Source organism: Argiope bruennichi, chromosome 5 (assembly GCF_947563725.1).
Source record: "Argiope bruennichi chromosome 5, qqArgBrue1.1, whole genome shotgun sequence".
In the NCBI taxonomy this organism is placed as follows: Eukaryota; Metazoa; Arthropoda; class Arachnida; order Araneae; family Araneidae; genus Argiope; species Argiope bruennichi.
The window spans coordinates 50,933,851-50,951,669 of NC_079155.1; the positions used below are offsets into that span (position 1 = coordinate 50,933,851).

The 17,819-nt window shown below is 25.5% G+C and overlaps 1 protein-coding gene across 5 annotated transcripts in view; it reads left to right on the plus strand.

The window, feature by feature from the left end:
- LOC129968720 (protein ELYS-like) overlaps positions 1-17,819 on the plus strand; it is a 55,994-nt gene that overhangs the window by 16,117 nt on the left and 22,058 nt on the right. For all 5 annotated transcript variants that reach the window (XM_056082900.1, XM_056082899.1, XM_056082898.1 and 2 more), the window contains exons 14-27: positions 428-550; positions 664-754; positions 1,051-1,140; positions 1,860-2,000; positions 3,580-3,778; positions 5,964-6,285; positions 6,731-6,924; positions 8,323-8,417; positions 9,409-9,590; positions 11,001-11,154; positions 12,508-12,640; positions 13,268-13,327; positions 15,461-15,604; positions 17,459-17,664. In XM_056082900.1, the coding sequence (XP_055938875.1) occupies positions 428-550; positions 664-754; positions 1,051-1,140; positions 1,860-2,000; positions 3,580-3,778; positions 5,964-6,285; positions 6,731-6,924; positions 8,323-8,417; positions 9,409-9,590; positions 11,001-11,154; positions 12,508-12,640; positions 13,268-13,327; positions 15,461-15,604; positions 17,459-17,664 (2,134 nt within the window). The remainder of the gene's footprint in view (positions 1-427; positions 551-663; positions 755-1,050; positions 1,141-1,859; positions 2,001-3,579; positions 3,779-5,963; positions 6,286-6,730; positions 6,925-8,322; positions 8,418-9,408; positions 9,591-11,000; positions 11,155-12,507; positions 12,641-13,267; positions 13,328-15,460; positions 15,605-17,458; positions 17,665-17,819) is intronic.

The window sequence follows — 17,819 nt, forward strand, 5'->3', positions numbered from 1 at the left end:
ACCCTGAAAACTTAATTTGTATGTGTATATATACTTAATTTTTTGGCTAAAGTTTCATATCTGAGTATTCATATGTATTTGTTTTTCTATTTTGAGGAGATACTTTAGAGGATGTCATTATTTAAAAAAAAAAAAAAATTTCAACTGATAACAGCTCAGTAGTGGTTTATCAATTGGAACTGCTGTACTTGCCAAAATTATGTATTCATTTTTGTTGTTCAGTTAATCATACTTATGTATGTTCAAGTATACTTATGTATGTTCAGTTAATATACTGTATATATGTTTGGCACAATTTATTATTTAATTAAATTTACTTTTTTTCTTCTTCTAAGGTTATATTTTGACTAAGTAATTCTCGTCCTTGATATATTGCTTTTGTTTATTGTAAATTCTTAAAATTTAATATATTGTTGCTTTTTTTTAGTTGCTTTTTGAAGTTGGAGAACTTGGGCCCCAGATTTTACTTAATCCCAAAGAAATATATCCATCATTAATGAAAAGTGGTCTGATACCAGATTCTCATATTGGTGCAGATAATACCCCTCTGGTATAGTTATTTTCTAAATTGTATGGTGTATAAAAAAATATTTATAGTTTTTGTAGAAAACAAAAAATGCTTAATTCAGCAGATTGTAGCTTAATAACCCTGTATTCTTTCAGGTAGTTCAAAGGGAAATGCTTTTTCAATTGGCTCTTGAGTATCACTTGCCATTTTTCTTTATGAAGTGTCTCAGGGAATGGAGATATTCAGGTATCTTTATGTTACAAAAAATTAATATATATATATATTTGCTTTGTTGCTTTTGTTTTTTAATTTCATAACTATGCTTGTGCGTATTCTGCAAATAATAAACTAAAATTAACTTATTCACAGATGTTGCAATTCTTTCATAAAGTTAATGCGATACTGATATCAAATTTATTAGTATCTCATGAACTTTATGACCATGCCTTTTAAAATCAAAAGATGATATCATCAAATTTGATAAAAGAAAATTAAATATTTGGAATATTTGGATCTCTCTTTGATTTTTTTTTTTTTTTCAGAATCTATTCATGAATGCTGTACATCAAAATATTTATTGAGCTGGGCTTGGAAGAGAGTTATACATATCAAAAATTCTATGGATAAATATAGTAAGTTATTTTTTTTTTCTTGTGCTATGATTCCCATCTTTTTTTTCTAAATGTATATTTTGTAGAATATTTAACTGGACTGATAAATTTCTTTTCTAGACTAAAGATTCTAATAAAAAATGAAGAGAAATTTTGGAAATTATTTCCATATTATAATAGCTCCCTTGATTCAATCAGAAAGATATATCACCAAGATGGTGGTAAAATATTAAAAAGTTCATAGATATGATCTTTGCATAATGTTAAGGCTGCTAAGTAAATCCAAGGACCACTATAATAAGAAAGTATGTAATGACGAAATATTCTGAAGTCATGCAAAAAGCTTTTCGTTGCTTTATTTTGTAAAAATGTTATGAGGTGATTATTATTCGTGTGAATTTTGTGCATTAAGTGATTCAATGTATAAGTAATAGGAAAATTTGTGTTATTTACTATATGTATAATTTCTATTATGTTAACAAAAAAAGATTTGATTTCAAGAATTGAAAAATCTTTTATCCTTATTTTACAAGTGTTTAATTAGTTTGAATGCGTCAAAGCATTGTAATTAATTTGATTTAAAAACATTACAGTTCTTGTGTTGTTAAAAATAATTTTAAATTAATGACCATATTTTTGATTCATTAATTCATTCATTTAAATATATTTCTTTTTATTCATGCTAAAATATTGTTTTTAAAATTCTTTCACTTTTAATGTGCTGCTTCTTTATTTTGCAGCTGTACCTCTCTTCAATTGTTCTGGTGAAGATGTAGATAAATCTTCTCTGAGACACCTGTATAGCTTCAGAAAGCAATTAAATTTAATCGACATCATTATGGCTGGCTATCAAAATCACGTAACACCAAGAACTGAGCAAGGTAACAATATTCTCAATAGGAAAGTCTAGCATAAATCCTAGAGTCCTTCAAATATTCATAAGAATTTAGTCACAATTTCGTAAATATGTTTGCCAAATGTTCTCCTAGTTTTCATATTCTGTAAAAAATAGTGCTTTGAACAATAAGTGTATAAACCCTCTCTGCATTCTTTTCTTTTTTAATTACATATTTGTTTATTGAAATAAAAAAAGCAATTGGTGACATTAAATATTTTTTTTAAAAAATATTTATTATTTTTTATTTTAAATTTATATGTCAAAAAGTTCCTGTACTTTTTTTTCAGTCATTCTATTCATATTAATCAAAATTCCTACAAAGATGAAAGAAGTTAATTAACAGCATCATAACAATTTCACTACTATTTAATTAATCATTTAAAAAAAATTACTGTGTCGGTTGCGGAATCTTCACTTCTCATGTGTGGGTATTAAAAGCTTTAAATAAATTTATTTAAGCATAAATTTAAGAGAATTATATATTTGTTGAGATAGCCTTTGTAGCAATTGAATTATTGCATATTTTAATTTTGTCTATTTATATCTATTTATTTTTATTTTGCTTAATTTTATCACATAAGCTCTTGAAGGAAAAATTCATATTAATAATTGTTAAATTTATGTGCATTTTTCAATATAGTAATTATTTAAACTTCAACACAAAGTAGGAATTATGGTTTCTGTCCAAAATCAGCTTAATTTAACCAGAAGGTGTAATCCGTTTTTGAGAGTTTCTGATCTGACTAATTTCTTCAATAATATGGATTTCAGTATTTTGAGAATAAAATTTTATCACTCTTGCTGTTGGTTAATTTTTTTTTTAATAATTCTACATTACTTTTAATATCTCAAATACTTTTTCTATGTATTCATTTTATTGTTCAATTAATAATACTTATTTTACTTCATAGTATTTACGTTTTGCACAATTCATTATTTTATGAACTGGGCTTTTTTTTTCTTTTTCTTTCTAAACCTCTGTCATGTTTGGAATATTTATTCTTTTGTCCAAATTTCAATTCTCTAATTAATGTAACTTTGAATAAATGTATTTGCTGATATAAGTATGAAAATTAATTTTTAATATTATTTTCTTAAACTTTCAGCGTTGCAAGATATTTTTTATTTTGACTTGCTTATACATTTATTTTTCCAATCTGTATTTAACTGCAATGGGGTCATACTTTTTTTTTCTTTTTTTTTTTTTTTTTTTCCTAATAGCTCGATTTCTCTAATCACCCATTCTGTACCTCTGCCTGGGACATATTAGTCTTCATATATGAACTTGTGTGGTTTGGAAATTATTAGAATACTGGCTTAAATGTTTTTTTACTCAGTTGAACAGTTCAAAATTATGAGGTTCATCCCAGTGCGGCTGTATTGTTCTTTCAAACAAGATATTAATATAACTAAACCAAACTTACAATTTGCATATTAATTTGATATTATATATACACAATATCAGTATGTTGCTGTATTTTTTAGTAAATGTGGTAGTTATTATTATCTTTTATAATTTACTTTTGTTGATATATATTCTCTTATCTCCACAATTGTTTTAGGTATTCAAGAATTACAATGCAGAAAAGATGCTATTTTGTGCATTAATATGTATTTACAAGTACTTTTGTGGCTTCGATCTGTTAATGTTCTTCCTGAAGTGTGTGAAGAGGAAGCCACAGCAAAAAATGTTGTATATCGTTTGAGTTATGTCAGTGACTCATATTCTCTTCGAAGAGCAAGGCTGCAAAAACTTCACAGGTATATTTTGAAATACATTATTTTACATTTTCCTTTAGCATCTTAAAAAGTTTTTCGTTTCTTTAAAACTTATGCATGATCTTTATTATTATCATCATCATATTGTATCTTATCTTTTTTTTTTTTTTTTTTACTATAATTTCGACTTTGAAACAATTTTATTCGTGAAATTAAATGCTTTTTTTTTCATTAGGAATTTCATTTTTAATTTATATAAATATCATAGGGAAACATTTCAAATTGTTATAAATTATAATAAGTTCTTATTATGTAAATATCGAAATTAAATAAATTACCAATTCCATTTTGTACTTACAATTCAAAGATGGATTTTTAATACATAAATAAAGACTTAATATTAATTAAATATTATCACACTAATGAAGAATGTACTAAGACAAAAGAAATCTCCTGCACGAATAAAGGTAGGAATATCTGTGAAGAGGAGTATATTGCATATAAGCACTTTTTCACAAACACACACTTCATAACAGAAATATCTATCACCTAATGTTTGTATATAAAAAGATATTAATAACTGTTGCTTGAGTTGATTTAATATTGATTCAAAAATGCAAACTATCATCGATTGAAATTATCAATTGTGTTGTGATATTTTATGTGCAATTGAACCAAGTAGCAACAGTGTCATAATTTCAAAATTGTGAAAGTAAACCCAGGAATGCAATCATCTTAGCAAATTGCATGAATCTTATGTTTAATAGAATTCAGCATAAATTAAAAGTAAGATTGACGAATAAACCTGGGTGCCATAAAAAAATTAACAAGTACTTGCTTCATTGATGGATTTAACATACTGGAAAAGAGATTTGGTTGTAGAGCCAGTGATGAAAACCACAAATTTTTAGGATAAGCAATTGGTTTAACATATACCGTTATGGCATCTATATACATCTACTGTTGTGACATATCTGCAAATTTCTCTTATTATTTATTGCCAAATGGGAGCAGTGAGATATAAACAACTCATTGTATGAGCATTTCAAACTGTTTCATTAAACATTTTTATAGCTGCATTTACTTCACTAATTAATGGAGCAACAAAATCATCTTATAAATGCACTGAAAAGGCTTCATTGTGTCTTCAAAATTTGCATTCATTCAAAGGAAACAAGATGTAATAAAAAACAGGCATGAAATAAAAAAATGTTATCAGCTGCAAAAATAGTTTTCACAATCATCAGTTAGGTAATCACTATAAGTTAACTACAGAAATTGATTAATCTTTCAAAACCATATTCTAATAAAGATAGTTTTTGTATTATCTTAAAACTCAAATTACTTTTTTAATAATATCAATTTCATTCCTGTACAATTTTTCCTTTATTGTTTAATACACTTTTTAAAAAATTAATTTAATACAATATTTGTGATTATATTTAAACATATTTAAATTTAAGTTCATCCATCAAAGTATTCAATTATGTACTTTTGCCAATGTTACTATTAAGATTTAGAAAACTTTTCTTTGGACATACACTCAGAAATCAGGTTTTTACTTCCAATTTTATTTTTCAGTATATTTTAATATTACTTATTTAATATTTTTTGTAGCAATTTGATTCAATTAAATCCATGCTTTTCAGTCATATCAAATAATCTAATGAAATTTTTAAAAATGCTTTCCATATTAATCATTTGACAGCCAAAAAAAAACAAAAAACAAAAAACAATTATCTTGGCTGACAAGCTGGTCACTACAGTGGCTAGCTAATATGAAAAAAGGTAAGTGGCAATTCCAAAACATAACTGTTCATATAAAACAAGGTTGAATATTAAAAATAGACTGGTGCTGTAATGTATTGTGGTCCAAAGTAGAAGCAACTATAATCCAATATGAAAATCATTTCTAACAATTGCTTCTTTTAAACTGATTAAATCAAAATCCATGCTGTAACAATTTATTGAAATATGACAATTTATTAGTCATTTGTGGCACTATGTATTCAAGTAATGTTAATGCAGCAAATTTCTCTGAGGTTGATATAATTTGCCATATTTGAAACCATGACATATTTATACTCAGAGAATATCTAGAGAAACATCTTTGCTGCTTCTTGTAGGTAAAAGGATTTAGGAAGTGTGGATTACTTTCTTTCAGAAAACTCTAAATCTCAAACCCATCTGCTTTTTTTTTTAGTATGTTGATTTATTTTTCTTATAGTTCCTTAGCCTCAACAGATGTCTTGCTGATTGATGGTCTTGTGAAGGAATCTGGTGTTAGTAGTTCCTGGCAAGAAAAGAATGGAACTGGCAACTATCCTCCACCCAGTATCTATGCTGCTCTAGCAGGCTACTTGATGGATGGAGTGACTATAGAATTGAAGCATGCACTCATGTACTATTTGTTATTAGATTTACAAGATATGAATGCAAATTCTACCTTTCTTAATGGATTAAAAAAGTTTCCTCAGATATTTGGTTTGTCTAAAAGCAACACAAAATTGCTGAAAGCCTTTTGGTACTTGGATCGGAGAGATACCAAGGTAAATTAATACTCTATTTATATAATTAATGTAACTATTTGAAAATTTGTTATATTATCAAAAGGTAAATTCTGAAATATTTTTAGAGTGGATACATTACAGAGTTTGACATGAAATTTTTTATTGAATTCTAATTTAAATAGTTTTCTGTCATATATCTATTAGTAAAAATTTAAATGGCATTATATGTATCTTCAGGTAAAATAATTCACTGAAATGAGAGAAATAAAGTAGTTTCATGCTTTTATTATATATTTTCTGTTTAATCATTTTAACATGCATGATATGTATATGTCAGATAAATATTTTGAGTATTTTTATTCACGTTGGAAAGGAAATTTACTATAGAAATAATTTTTGATTGAATTGTTTTGCTCAAAATTTGATTTTGCAAGATAAATGTGATTTGAAAAATACAATTATACTTATTGGGTTAATATTACAGAATGCAATTAAGAAACTACTACATCCTGCTGTAAGAGTCTGTGACATTTTACCCTGGCAACATCAGAGAATTATCAAATCTTTTTTGTTTTGGAAAGCACCTCAAAATGCTTTAAAATATATTAATCACATGGAACCTCCACAAACATCACTTGAAGATATGAAACTTCACTTATCAGTTTTACTTTCTTGTGGGTATGTATATTTGGGATCATTATAAATCAAGTTACATAATTAAGAACATTATCAGCACTTTTTATTTAATTGAGTATGAAATATACATACAAAAAGTTTTGTTATTATTTAAAAAAAAGACTGTCACAATATTTGATGAATTAAACCTCCCTGGTCTTAAACCTTTTTTGGAATTTTGTCTCTATCTGTACACGTTCTTTGTAGTAATGTAAAAACATGAGCTGAATGAACAAAATAACATATGCAGTCTTTATATCCAAAATGTAATTTGTATCAAAATCTAAACCTAATTTCTCCATAAGTATTGCTTTTCCTAAGTATGTATTTTATTTACTTCACTATATTTTGAACCTTCATAATAAAGAATATTTATAAAAAATAGTGAATTAAAATATAATCAATTTTATTAATTTTCATTTACCATTTTCATTCATACTGTAACACCATTTTGCAAAACTATTAGTTATTCTTAATATCATGCAATAATTAAAAACTTTGCTATAAGTAAAATAAGAAAAGAAAAAAAAAACTTTAAAAAAAAGAAAATGTGAAGCAATGATTGTTAGACGGATTTTTTAAAAAAAATATATATATTATAGAAATAATTTTTCTTGAGTGTGTTCTCAAATTATAATTGGAAAACATTACATTTTTGAAACAATCTTTTAGAAGCATCAAAAGTGACAAACTAAAACTTAAGGAAAAACCATTTTTTAAATGCTTTTAAATATATAATAATGCCAGTTTTGAATGCTTGATTACGCAGACATAATTATTTTTTATTATATATTATAAATAACATTTCTAAGGGCAAGGAGATTTTCTAGATTTTAAATGCTTTTTTTTTTTTACTGTGAAGTACTCTAATATTGTCATAATAAAGTACACTAATATTTGATTATATAATATGAATACCATTCCTATGTGTATGGCTTTTCTAGAATTTAAGCACTTTGTAGTAAAGTTTAATTTTCTTTTTAATTTTAACTCTTGTGTAATTATGACAAGAATGTACTTGTAAGCTTTTGTTGCACTCTGCTTAGTTTCTGATTTTCATTATAAATGGCATTTCCCCTTCCCTTACAATAGCAATCGTTGTATTATATTTTGTTCTTTGACCTATATTTGAAATTGTAATGTTTTAAAAAATATGCCTAATACCTAATATGTTTATTAGCAAACTGCATAAAAATTATCTATTTGAACTACTTTTAAAAAATTGTTATTTTTTATATATAGTTTTAATCGGCAGCAATATAGTTATTCCATTATCATTTTTTTAATATTTGTTCATTATAGTTTTTTTAAAATTTTAAATGACATAAATTTAAAGTCTGTATTATCCTCATTATTTAAAGATTATTATTTGTTAATTATTATTTAAATTGATGTTTTCAGGGCAATCACTCAAGCATATGAATATCAACGTAAAAAACAGGAAATGGGCTTTGGAAATGAGTTGCTGAATCATTTATTTCTTGGATGTCAAGAATGTATGTTATTTTAAGATATATTCTTATGTGTATGTTTAAAAAAATTTATATTTTCAGAATATTATTTATAATGAAATATAAATATATTCTTGAAATTAATTGTTTTAATCATATACATTGATCAGTTTCTCACTATTATAAGAGCTGTGAACTGTTATTCTATAAGCTCTAAATCTCATGGAATATTACAACAGCTGAAAATAATTATTATATGAATTAAACTATACTTTAAACTTTTTTTAACTAAAATTTTTGAGATGTTATATATGCTGAGTATCTGAAAATGCATCCATATTATATGATTTGAGTAATTAATGGTTCATTAATTTTTTTTTTTAAATGTAGCTAAATATAGATTCTTATGATAAATTCTGTGGAACAAAATAATTTATTCAATGAAAAATTTTGAATTGTAACTATCATATTGTTGGTATATAAACTGTTATAAAATATTGCATCTATGATTTGCCTTTTATGATGAAATAATAAAATAATTCTATAAAGTCTATTTTCAGAATTTTTTAAACATTTTATTTCCTTCCACCCTTTCTTATTTTTTTTATTTTTATTGTTGCTGATAATATAATAAAATTGAAAACTTTTAAAATACATACAAATATTGTCAAAAAATAATATTGAATACTTTTTCCTCCTTTCTTATTATCTACATTGATTGAATATTTAATTTTAAGTATATTTTTTACAATATTATTTTTGAGATAAAATTTTCTTGCTCTGATTGTTTTACCTATTTGGCAAATATTCTTTTAGGTGAATATTAATTATCATGAAAGGCTGAACATGTATGAATATATACTAATTAATGTATTAACATGTAAAATTTTCTGTATACTGCATTTTTGTGCATGTATTGAATTTTCAGAATTAAATTCTGCTATTTTACAATTTTTAAGATATTTCATCTGTTTGTATATTTTGTATTTTCCTATTTTTTGAAAAGCTCATTTCTTATTATCTTTATTATTTTTAGTGCGAAAAATGAAAGATCTCGTATACTTGCCTTTAAACAGCCTGGAATCATGGGCTCTTGTCCGGTTTTTGAATGAAAGCAAGGATCCACGGGCTCAGGAATTACTTGTTATTTATCATTTGTTGCATTGTAATTTTTTCGAAGCAGCTAAAGTCAATGAGAAGCTTTCAAGACTTTTAATGGTGGGTATTTTAATATATATCTTTCATTTGTATATCTTTAATTTTTAACTAAGATTTATGAAGTATAAATATGTTAATTTATTTATTCAGTATATGTTATGTGACACTTTAAAAAAAAAAATTATATTTATGTTTGGTCTTTTCATGTCAGACAAGTATAGAATGATATTATTAATATTGCAACTTTTTAAAATTTTGATAATAAAATATTGTAGAATTTAAAATTTTTGAGATAATAGTTTACGATCTCTGCAATAATAGTGATATTTCTGGAAAATTGAGCTTAATAGTAGTTGCCATTTAATGTAACTACTTCAGGACTAAAGAATTTAGGTAACATTAACCAATTGATAACAGATCAGCTATATTTTTAACATATCTAGGAAAAAACCCTTGCTTCAGGCCTATCTATTACTCTTTCAAAAGTATCGTTTAAAAATGTATTAATTGCTGCTTGTCTGTTCTTATTCCTAAATTGTTCACATATTTATTGTTTTTTGTTGTTGTTTTAAATTTGCTGAATGCTGATGAAAGGTTTCAAAATATCAATTATGTGATTCATTTAGAGGGGTTTTTTTTCACTCATTCATTTCTGTCAGAACCATAAACAGCTTTTTGCTTAATCTTGTTTACAAGAAACACTAGGTTTTCTAAAATTTTATAAAGAAGCAGCTATGAAATTTTGAATTGCATTGACTAATATTAGATACTTGTTAAGCATTTCAGTTTTGTTTTTTAACTCTCATATCAATTGTTTTTCATCCATTTACTTTTGTCATTCAATCATAAGCAACATCATTTTATGGCTACTCAGCTGATTTCACGCTATACATGGCAGTATTGTTGTTGCTTTAAATCAATCTAGATCACTTAAGTCCAGTGGAAAGAATGCAAATATGGAAAAAGACTCTTGGTTATATCATTGCAAGCATAGCAAGAAATTGCTTGGTTGTTATTCTATCATTCTTGTTGAAAATGAAGGATAGGTGAATTCTCTATTTTAAAGCTAATAACATTAAGCAATGTAGTAAACACGTTAAATGAATGTTTTTGTAAATATTTGAACAGAACAGTTTTGGATCTGATAATATAAAGAGAATTATAACATTAATTGTGATTACTTTAAATGGTGTATATAATGAATATCTGTATGCAACAATTTTCAGATTAAGATAATTAAACATTGTTTGTAATTAAAATAGAGTATAGAGAATTATTGTTTTGAGGTATAAAATGTGAACTTTTTCTCTTTAATTAGAATTATTTTTTTGACTAACTGCAAAACGTTTTATCTTTGAATATTTTTTTTAATTAACTTCAGATATCTGAATTATTAGAATTTTGTCTTTTGTAATTAATTTTCATTTTTCTGTTTTTTTTTTTTTTTTTTTTTTTTTTTTTTGTAAATAGAACAAACTTGCTTCGATTTATGAAACTAGTATTCATGAAAGAAGCATTGACAGAGAAGCCTTGGTTGAGAGCCTTATGGCAGCTGTATCTCATACTGAAAAATGTCTTGTTGAAGAAATGAAAAGATTACCATCAGATGCAACAAAGAAAGAAGGTAATAATAAAATGTTTTGATTGCTACCTAAAATACTCCAATGTATATTCCTCAAGAAAACATTCATCATTAAAAGAAATGTTTTATTTTAATGATGTATTAAAAACATTATGGATGATTATTCTTATTCAGCATCATATTTAATTCAAAATTTTGATGAAAATTAAGATAACTTATAAGAATAATATTTTATCTTGCCTGTATTATGTTCCATCAAAATTATGTAAGAAAAATATCTGATATTTTTATAAGATAAAACTTAAATTAATAAAACAAACTTGAAATGCATAGCTGTGTTTGACTTTTATGATTAGCAATTTAAAAATTGTGTTGTTAATTCATTCATAACTTAGTGAAATGATTGTAAAAGAAACAAGATGCCCCTCTCCCCTCTAAAAGAGAAGGAATTCAATCTTAATGTTTAAATAGTTACTTTTACAACATTTGCTTATTCAATTTTAAAAGCAAAGAGCAAAAGGCCAAAATTTAGATTTCCTGTTTAGAGAGAGTAAAAGGAAAATGTCTGCTGCATATTTTATTTTTTGTATTTACTTGACATATCACTTATTTGAAAAAAGCTTGTGCCCTCTTATTTGGGTGTATATTTTTTTTGTCCTGCAAAAATGTAGTTGTGTTTCAAAATTAACATAAAAATTAAAAGATTTTCTATACTTATTACATTGTTAGCCAATCACCAAATTTGGTATTATTTTACTCATGTGTTATTTCTGCAATTTTAACATTATTCTTAATCTTATCGGTTGTAAGATTAAATCTTATCGGTTTCTTTATTTGATATTTCCTTGTTTGTTTACTATTAAAATTTGGTTATTTTTCATTATTAGGTTTTTTTATACTCTGACAAATTTTGTGACACTTTTCGTGATGGCCATCAGCTTAAATCTATTAAGATTTTTTTTAAAAGTAATAATTCAATTGTGTATTGTGTTATCTAAATGCTATGATATCTGAAAGGCTAAAAATGTTTTAAATTAGCTGTTTTAATTGAGTATTAAAAACATTAAACTCATTTTTAAAATACTGTATTTTAAAAATGAAATCTCTTCTAACTAATGAATTAATTTTTTAAAAATGTCTTCATGTTGCTTTGTTTATATTTATTCTTTCTTTTTCTTAATTTGTGAAAGGAAAAGAGTAATATATTCGTTAAAAGTTGTACGTGTACAGCATAATCGATTATGAACAATGAGAATTGTCATTAAATGAACGTATATAAAGTTTCATACAATTGTAAATTTGCTGTTTCTTATAATTAATATAGTTCCAAAAAGCAACAAATATAAATTAATTATTGGCATGTATATATATTTTTTCTTTATATTATTTTGTTAGCTACTTTAGAAGTATCTGTGCCTCTGTCAGTTTCTATCAAATGCAGTGCTTTGAAGCAAATGAGCTATTCTGATATTTTGCAATCTTTGATCTGTAAAGCTTCTCCATGTGCATCCCCTCAATTGAAAACACGGTAATGACATTTTTTACTGCTCTCTTTCTTATATTAAAGTTATGTCATTTTGATTATCAAAGTAAACTCTGTATGTATTTATTATGTATGCATGTATGTTTCTTTAGGCTATTAGAGCTATCCTTCAAAAATTGGTATGTATTTATTTTGGATTTTATTTCCTTGGAATCTTTCTTGAAATTTTATTTAATTATTCACTTATTTGGAAATAATAGTTTATATATATATATATATATATATATATATATATAATATTGCTTGAATTCTATCAATCATTAGCTAAAATCTTTTATGATGTCTTTTTTCTAAATATAATGATTTATTTGATTTATTATTTTCCACGTTAATAATTTTATAATGAGATTATTTTTTAAAAAATGCCTTTCAACATTACTTATCATGCGTGTTTCTAAATTAACTTTGAATTTTATTTATTTTTAAATCATGAGGGATTTTCAGCTGGAAACTAAATTTAAACTATTCAGAATGATAAGAGATAATGATACATAAAAAAAATAACTTAAAATATTTTTTTAATTGAGATCCAATATTTGTGTTCTCTTTAGCTTTTTTTTTTTTTTTTTTTTTTTTTGCTTGTCCAGTAATGTGCCTTTTTTTTTATTGCAGACATTCTCACTTTGAAGATGTGCCATTTCTTCGTCCTCCTGTTACTCCTGATATTATAGGGTATGTTTTAAATTTTTTATATCAAATTATTTCAATAATATTTTAAATTTAGAATAGATTTAATTTATATTTGTATGCAATATATAAAAATGGTGAACTTTGTTTTAAGAATGCATTTATATCTTTGATGGGCTCAACATTGACAAAATATCAGACAATAAAAATAATTATATAAATAAATAAATAAAAGAAATCAATGATGAATAAATCAATTTAAGAATCAAATTACTAATAATTTTTTAATAATTTATCAATTTTCAAATTTAATAAATGAATATAGTAGTATTAAACTGCCAGATAGTCTCTCTTGATTTTTTTTTCACTTCTAAAGAATACCCTATATATCTGTCTGATATTTCTTTGAACTTGACTTCTAGGATATTCTTGGGAAAGATATACAAAGAGTTTTCTTTTTTGCCAGCCTTCCAAACAACGCATAAAAAAAATAAAAAATCTGGCAATTTATAATTTTACGAAGGCATTTTCTTCAGTAAGACTCAAATGGAATAAAATGCCTGTTTTGATTTCACTATTTATTTCAGAATGTAAATCTGTGTCCGAACCCCACTCCCAGTTCCAAATATTTGTTACAAGTACTGTTTCTATTTGCTGGATTTCAAAATATTTTACTTTGGGTTCTTTCAGTTGTAAAAGTAATGAGAAACTTTGAATTGCAAAATGTTTAAAAACTGTGAAAAAAATGTTTAAGTACCAAAGACATTATAATGTTACTATTAAGATGTCTAAAACTCACTTTTTATTATTGTGGTACAATTTCTCTGATATTTTCAGTATCAAGCTAAAAGTGCATTATGGTAACAAGGGAAATTTTCTATATATTTGAGAAACTGGTTGAATAAAAGTAAGATGATAGCAAAAATATTAGCTTTGACTTTTATAAGAATTAAAATCTTACTAGTAATAATTTAAATTTTGTTTGTAACATCTTGAAATAAAATAGGCATTTTTTCATATTTCTAATAAATATTTATATGAAATTGATACTTTTATCGTTTGTGGTGCACTACCATTTTAAAGTTAAAACTCAAAACATAAAAAGTTGAATGCTGCCTGTTTGTTCTGGGTAAGACACAGGTAAAATTTTGTAACGATTGAACTCACTGTTTTGATTTTTCGGGTGTTCCATCAGTCGAAACTTTGTAACTATAGAGCTCTGAAAAGTGTAACTAAGCAACCATTGCACTGAAACACAAAAGTTAATGAAACCTTTTGTGTATGAATGAGAAAGCACTATTTTATATCTGTTACTTTTGTCAAGAATGTATTGATCTGAATTGCTGCTCCCCACATACTCAGATGTGCTATTCAAGGTCAATTCTTGAAATATTTTCACTGCTTTCAGAAGATTTCATAGACCTCTCTCCACTATTTCCAATACAATTAATTTACATTTAAAAATTAATGACAATTGTATGTAATTAAAAAGTGCCTGTACTATTATACAAAGCTAATGATAGTGAAGCTGAAAATCAAGAGCACAAAAATTTTCAGCTCTTAATAAAGCTAACCAGAGCTATTGATTTAAAAAAAAAAAAAAAAAAAAGTCTAGAGAGTTTGAGTTTATTTATCCGGAGAAATAGTGATGCAGATAATCTCTTTATCTACCTACCAAATAATGCGATATCCACAGTACTCCAGCTGAAGATTCCAGTATCAGCCAATTTTAATTGAACAGTTGTACTCATGCTTTCTCTCTCTCTCTCTCTCTATATATATATATATATATATATATATATATAATATAAAATTTAAGATACAGATATTAAAATGTTACCACCCTCCCTTTTTTTTCATCGCAGAAAAAAAAATTAGATGGAAGTTCCATTTTAAATTGTGTATCATGGCTGAAAATTATGGAACTGCTTAATGTAACACTATCAATTATTTAAAAAGAAAGAAAGAATTCTATTTCTATCATTTTTCTTTATAATTGAATTTAATCATTTAAAAAGTGAGTGAAAAGTTTCCATGCAAACCGAATGGTTAAACATTGATTGTGTATCATTTATGATATATATATGAATGCAATCAATGAAAATTTATATCATATATTTACATGATATGAATTTTTAGTTAAAGCAACAACAGAAAATGTATGTTTTCTAATTTCAGCAAACCAGTTAATGCAGGGAATATAACACCAGTGATCACAAAAAGAAGTCGGTTGGCAACCAGTCCTACTGAATATTCATCTCCAGCTAAAAGATCAAGGTTGTTGGATAGTGCTCCATTTAAACCATCACCATTATTAAAAAGGTCAGAAAATTTAAAAATATTTTTTTAATAATTTATAGCTCTTAATTAATAACTGTATATAGATTTTTATTTGAGGGCATGACAGTTAAAAGATTTTTGTGGAAGTAAATTGTACTCTTTATTTTTCATTCATCCTCTTTTTTATGTTTTTGACTAACCAAATTTGGTTATTTTCAAACAATATAATGAATATTAAAATTACCTCTGAAATCTTAGATGCATTTAAAATTGATTAAGTTGATGATGTTTATATAATAGATATTAACATAGAAGAAATATGTTAATGCAGTTATACCTACTTTAAGATCATTCATTAATGTTATTACATCATTTATAATATATATTTGGTCTCTTGAGATTTCTAAAGCATTTTTAATTCTATAAGTAGTCTGATGTAATTAATTGCCCCCATACCTCACCCAGCATTCCACCACTATGCCTCTGCTTCTTGTAAAATGTGTGATGGAAAATTATACTGTTTTTAATTTCAGTATCATTATATACTTTAAGGACAATTATGGATTTGCTTCTTGCATATATTTAAGGGTTGATGTCTTATCAAAAAATAAATAAGAAGGTAACAAAATTCATAACTCCCCCAAAACACACTTCTTCATCATCCCCCCCCCAATTTAAAATTAGGTTAACGTCCAATGTCAACAACTTCCAGTGAATTATTTTCAGAAACTAAAATTAACTTTTTTTTCACTTGTAGAATCAGGTCAAAATTCTATGAGGTTAAACAAAGACCTCACAGAATTTTTAAATATTTTTTTATTCTACAAGCAAGATTGATATTTAATAAAACATTATTGTTGAAAAATAGAAAAATTTGTCTTACTAATTTTATTTGCTGAATGCTTTAAATCTATCATTTGGAAAACTGATTGTTTAAGTAAATGCCTGAAGTATTTCCAACTCTTAAAAACTCCAAGAGTTTCTAACTCCATTAAAAATATTGTTTCATTTTCTTAACAGATTTTGTCCAAATTCTATAAACAGTTTGTGTGTATATATATATATATATATAATGATATTTTAAAATTTAATTTAATCCTAGTTAAATTTTTAGCCTAATTCATCCCATGTCAAAGTCATTCTAAAATATTCTCTTATTTCCTGATCCTATTCCACTTTTTCTTTCTAATTAATTCAACTGAACTTTATAAAAATGATTGCATCAGCGATTCCCATGTACCGAGTGAAGGGATAGAAAATCGCTGATGTAAACTGATTCTTCTAAAGCATCTCTCTGTTTACCTTGTCAAGGTCGAGACATGTGAGAAATTGCAATCAGAATCGACATGCATCAGTATTCTCATGTTATATAAGACTAGGTATAAAATGTTCATGAACTTGCCTTCATTACTTGCTTTTCACTCTATGTAGTTCGGTGTTGTGTGTGTGTGCTCGTCACTCCTGTTTGTAAATAATGCATGCCTCTCTGGGAGGAAATAAAACAATGGCAAAAAATCAAAAGTCTCTTGACTGTCTTTGAAACTGCCTTCTGATTTAAAAATTATATGCTTACATTATTTATATATATATATATATATATTGCATTTTGTGTGAAAATTTATAATGTAGCAAATGGTTTAATTTTATATTAAAGTAAGAAATTTTTTTAACATTTATAATATAACAAAATAAAGTTGTTGAAATTTAAGTGAATATAACATTTTAAATAATATCTGTCCTCTAAATTGATTGCAGATAGCTGTATAAGGTCTCTTTATCATTACTTTTGATTTTAAATAGTGCAATCTTGGCAAAGAATTATTGCAATAAACAATAATTATGCTTTTATGTTTATGTATTTTTAAATCATACATATTTTTTTATTATTTCCTTTAGAACCCCTAAAAGTCTGGCTGGTGATATTGTATCTCTTCTACAAACACCTCCTATTCATAGAAGAAAATCTAGTGTAATGAAAAGCAAAATTTTAGAAAGCACTCCTACTATTACCCCTCAATCAATACTCAAGAAGAAACAAGATTCTAAAAAACAAGTGCAGCTGGATTTTCATACAGCACCAACACCTCCCTTAGGCTCTGAGGGTATGAGCTATTTTACAAATTTGAAGAAATATACTTTTGCTTAAATTTTGACTCTTAAAATATTTCAAAATTATATTTATGTTTCAGTTATCAGTTTGAAGATCATTGATCAATATTAGCACTTTAAAAAATAATTAAACATCAGTGGATAACTG